Here is a 4,993-nt window from a genome sequence, read left to right as displayed (position 1 = left end):
CTTATCATCACTTCTTCGTTGTAGGTGAAGTTGAGTCCTTATCCCCATGTCTGCCAAGTCAAGGCGTGCCTTGTAATTATGCTTTGTTTGATCCTTCAAGTTCAACAGTGTGCCAAGTATATTGTCCATCACATTCTTCTCTATATGCATCACATCAAGATTGTGTCGCAACTTGTGATCCTCCCAATAAGGCATGGTGAACAATATACTTCTCTTCTTCCAACCATTTTGATCTGCCTCCCCTCTCTTTCTTTTATTGTAAGCAAGTTAACATTTCCTTCCCAGACAACGTCCAACTAAATGTTCAGTGTCCGGAATAATCTGTGACGCGACTGGTGGTACAGGAGCCAATCGTGTATCATTAGATCCATCAAATAACATGCCTTCTTCCCGAAAATTGTGGTCAAGATCCAACCATCGCCTATGTCCCATGTAACAGAATTTATGGCCATTTTTCAAATACCGAGAGTCGGTCTCCATGGCACAAGAAGGACACGCCAACACACCTTTGGTACTCCAACCCGACAAATCTACGTATGCAGGAAAATCATTTACAGTTCACATCAATGCTGCACGCAATTGGAATGTTTCTTTTGAAGATGCATCGTATGCCTGTACTCTAACATCCCATAACTCCCTTAGTTCTCCTACTAATGGTTGCAAGTACACATCTATAGCAAGCCCTAGTGAGGTAGGACCAGGAATAACCGCTGATAGAATCAAAGATGACCATTTCATGCACAGCCAAGGTGGGAGATTGTAGGGGATCAACATGACAGACCATGTACTGTGACTAGTACTCATAATTCCAAAGGGGTTGAACCCATCCGCAGCTAATCCAAGTTTGACATTACGAGGGTCAGACGAGAACTCTAAATGCTTACTGTCAAACATTTTCCATGCCTCGGAGTTAGCCGGATGCCGCATAACCCCATCATTAGTACGACCATTAACATGCCATTTCATAGAACTAGCCAAATCGGGTGAAAGAAATAGCCGCTGCAATCTTGGCTTTAAAGGGAACCACTGTAGGATCTTTGCAACTTTCTTCTTTCCCTTACTTGATGAAACATTTTTACTAGCAACAAATGCCTCATTTGTTTTCCACCTTGAAGCGGTACAACAAGGACACGCGTCGAGGTTAACATTGTCCTTCCAAAATAGCATGCAATCATTGGGACAAGCATGAATCTTCTCATAACCCAAACCCAAGTCTCGGATTATCTTCTTAGCCTCATAATGGTCTTTTGGCCACTTGGCATCTGAAGGAAGTAAATCCTTCAAAACTTGAAGCAACATAGTAAATGACTTGTTCGTCCAACCACACAGAGTCTTCAACTGGAACAACACAACAATGGCTGAGAAAATGCTAAATTTTGTACAACCTTCATATAAAGGTTTGTCTACATCATCTATCATCTTGTAAAACTTATTGGCCTCATCATTCATCCCTTCAGCCACATGTTGCACAGTTGGACCTTCTTCCATTGGTTCGGGTGCCATTTCATGTGGGGGGCACAAATCGTGCAACATCCCACGAAAATCACCATATTCATTTATGGTTTCTTGCACATGAGAGCTCCCACATACGGTAGCCGTCGTGGCAGCCGCCGATTCCCCATGAAATTTCCAAACTTTGTAATTGTTAAGCATCCCCGAACCCCAACAATGATCACGTGCCACATTTGGCAGTACTGAAATCAAATTCACACATTTCACACAAGGACACAAGATCTTCCCGTTGCGTGCAGATAAAGAGGCAAATTCCACGAATTTTGCTACACCTTCAAAATATTCCCTTGAACCCCTCTTCTTGTCCATCCAACTTTTATCCATTGCAACACAATATTTACGAAATTTTACCTACACCAAGAATTGTTACTACGAAGGTAATAATTATTATATATAATATCATTTGTGATTTGTTAAGAACAGACATACCCAAGTATGCTTAAATTTTCTTAGAACACGTAACACTTATCGTAGACGCGTATCAGTGTGATAAGCTCTAAAGGTAGTTAAGCATAAGTGTTTTACAAAAATATATTAACAAACACCCAATTAATGTAATTGTAATAATTATTACATCCGTAATAATTTTTAACTCTGTCATACCGTGATGCTTAAATACTTGAGTCATTGGTCAAAAGTGAGTTCAAAAATTTTTGGATGCAAGAGTGTGATGTTGGTTTCATACGAAATATGTGCTTCAAAATGACTTATATGAACGTAATCCATCAACAATGCCTAAATAAAGGACTCATGTTGTTTGCTTTTTGTTTTACACAGTGTCATCACAGAAGTAAATAATGCAATCACACCCAATGAATGAGAAAAAGTTGCAGGTGTTGAAAAGGAAAGTAGTTCATACCACTTGACTGTTCTCGTCTAACTCAAAGGAAAAAGCTCTTCCCCAGCCTGCAATCCACAAAATTTCCATCACACATATTACTGTCAGTAAGGGTTCATCCAATTGAAGCAAGTTTAGCAAGAAAGGCTCTTTTGCATTTACAAATAGGGATGTGGTAGGTGTAATGTGTGTGTGTGTGTGTATATTAATATGTATATATCTATAGGACAATAATGTCTCTAACAAACCAATGGCCTTATGTAATTTTGCATCTTTTGGTGGGCCTTATGTCTCTACTAAGTTTAAGCATCCCTAGAACGACAACAACTTTTGGGGGTCCACAATAACTCCAGTGTATATTTATGTCTCTATTATACTACCATTGTACATATAAAAAGTGAAAGCCAAGCAAATGGTACTCCTAAAGTGGTTCTTTTTCTCACATGAAATATGATTAACAATCTCCTCCCATTTTCTATAAGTACCAATGGCATAATTTATAAGGCTACTTAAAATTCCATACTATAGATGAGTTTTCGAAAATAAGAGAGTAATAATCAATTTCTTGTTTTAATAATAGGGTTCATGACTTGGTGCCCATCCTTTGTTATTCAGTAGCCTTTGACTTGCTAATTAGTAAGTGTTATAAACAAAAAATACCTATCACATAATAACATGATTTTTGGCTGCATTTAACAAAAAAAAACTAATGTAGAAGAGTGAATACATAAATGGTGTTTCACAGATATAAGTTATTATCATCATATATGTGGGTATGTTGTTATTACTCCATAAGTATTAAACGAGATGACAACATCATTTTGGTGAAGGCATGCTTTCTACAGTCATTATCCACATAAAACCAAAGTCTTGTTCATTGGTATGCAAGAGTGTAATGCTTTGGTGAGTCTAAAGGGCTAAAATTCAGTCATAATAAGTTCTGTAGAACACTCCCTGAATGGCAAATCAATTACTATGAAACATATAGTAAAATCCTCCCTTTTCCTTTTACTTTTATATTATTGGAATGTTACAAGTGCAATCTGTCATTGTGAAACTACAACTCACTTGATCAGGGTCCACCTGTTGCAAATTTGTCTCTTCAGCCTTACTATTAGAGTAATGAGAATGCTTAGTGTTCACGAGAGAGCAGGAGAAATTGAACAGCCTTCATTAAAAAGAAACGAATAGAAAAGTTAAATTCTAATTGCTTGCAGATATGCTTCTCTACTAGGCTGTTACATGTGAATATTCATCAGATGACAATGAAGGAGAGATGCTTCTCTACTAGCCTAAAGAAATTGACTTAAGAATCTCCATAACGATGCATTTGGGATCCATAAAGGAGAGAAGGACCTCCACACCTGAGTTTAGGTTAAGCAAGCTACTTTAGATCTATTTTCTACATAAGAGAGTTCCTGATGTGCACAATCCATTATACTAGTACACTCACCACAAAGCAAGCCCTCATTATACAATTTTAATATTGCATTAGTCTCACATTGACTGTAAAAACTCCGAAAGTACATACATAATAATATCTCTAGCAAAGATAAAATGAAAGAGAGGAGGGCACTTAACTCACAGTGCAGTTTAGTAAAGTTTATTTTACTTGGCAACAGCAAAGTGCAATGCTCTTAACGGTACTATCTAGTCCTCCAAGACATCCACCAGTAGGGTACTTCTTACTTCTTAAATGGGTGTGATTAAAAAGTGGGACAGTTTCTTTTTTCTCTTTACAACTTACATAAAATTCATGGTGAGGACCATAAAATACAATTGATAATTATGACTTCCAATACAATACACAGTTTCTTTATGAACCAATAATAGAGACTATTATTTAAAAATATTGTAGATGATTCACACAATGTCATAAGGCCGTGTACGGATTTTATTCTTTTTACCAAAATACTACTTCACTTCTCAATATGAATTACTTGGAGGAAGCTTAATGTTACTTAAAATCAAAATATAACGAGGTAGACCAATCCATAATACTAGTAGTTATCATCCACGTAGTTACTATTCAAGAAGGTGATAGCCAGCTTAAGCCCCTGTGCCAACAATGACGAAAACAAGAAGAAACTAAAAGAAAAAGACCCACAAAGACTGCTATTGTGAAGAGTGAGTTTACATTTAGTAGGCCATTGAAGGTTGTCACGTGTACACGTGCTGTTGCGGTTGTGATAGAATTTGATGTCACTCTGTTGTAGTCTTTTGGAGATCTGCAAAAGGAAAACATGTATATGAGCTATAGTCTTTGATTTTGTCATTAGAACAGGGAAAAAAATATAATGGGTTTTATCTGAATCAAAGTTAGAGAAAGAAAGAGAGAGAGAAAATACTCTATAACATATATTCCAAAGGCAATGACTCTATAACCCAAAACTATTTGCAGATATTGTGCTTGAGTGATGTTAGCCTTATGACCTACCCTTAACAGATTCTTAAATTTCGTTAGCATGTATAAATAACGCAAACCAGGATCTATCTTTTTGCTATTTTATTTAGCTATTTTTTGTTGAAAGTAGCTTAGAAATCTATGCAATATTCTTTTTAGCTTAATAGATATTGCAGTATCTACTTCTGCATGGCAATGTGAACTTAATTAAATATCTTTGTGGTGTTATAAACGTTAGA

At 36.7% G+C, this 4,993-nt stretch overlaps 1 protein-coding gene across 1 annotated transcript; it reads right to left on the bottom strand.

Moving 5' to 3' along the window:
• Positions 1–558: 558 nt before the first annotated feature.
• On the bottom strand, positions 559–1,836 carry LOC142640036 (uncharacterized). Its single transcript, XM_075814146.1, has one exon. It carries the CDS (start codon positions 1,834–1,836, stop codon positions 559–561), a length of 1,278 nt encoding a protein of 425 aa, XP_075670261.1.
• Positions 1,837–4,993: the final 3,157 nt, after the last annotated feature.

This window comes from Castanea sativa, chromosome 6 (assembly GCF_040712315.1).
Source record: "Castanea sativa cultivar Marrone di Chiusa Pesio chromosome 6, ASM4071231v1".
Classification (NCBI taxonomy): domain Eukaryota; kingdom Viridiplantae; phylum Streptophyta; class Magnoliopsida; order Fagales; family Fagaceae; genus Castanea; species Castanea sativa.
The sequence above is the reverse complement of the archived record's forward strand: the minus strand, read 5'-3'. Positions and strand labels throughout refer to the sequence as shown.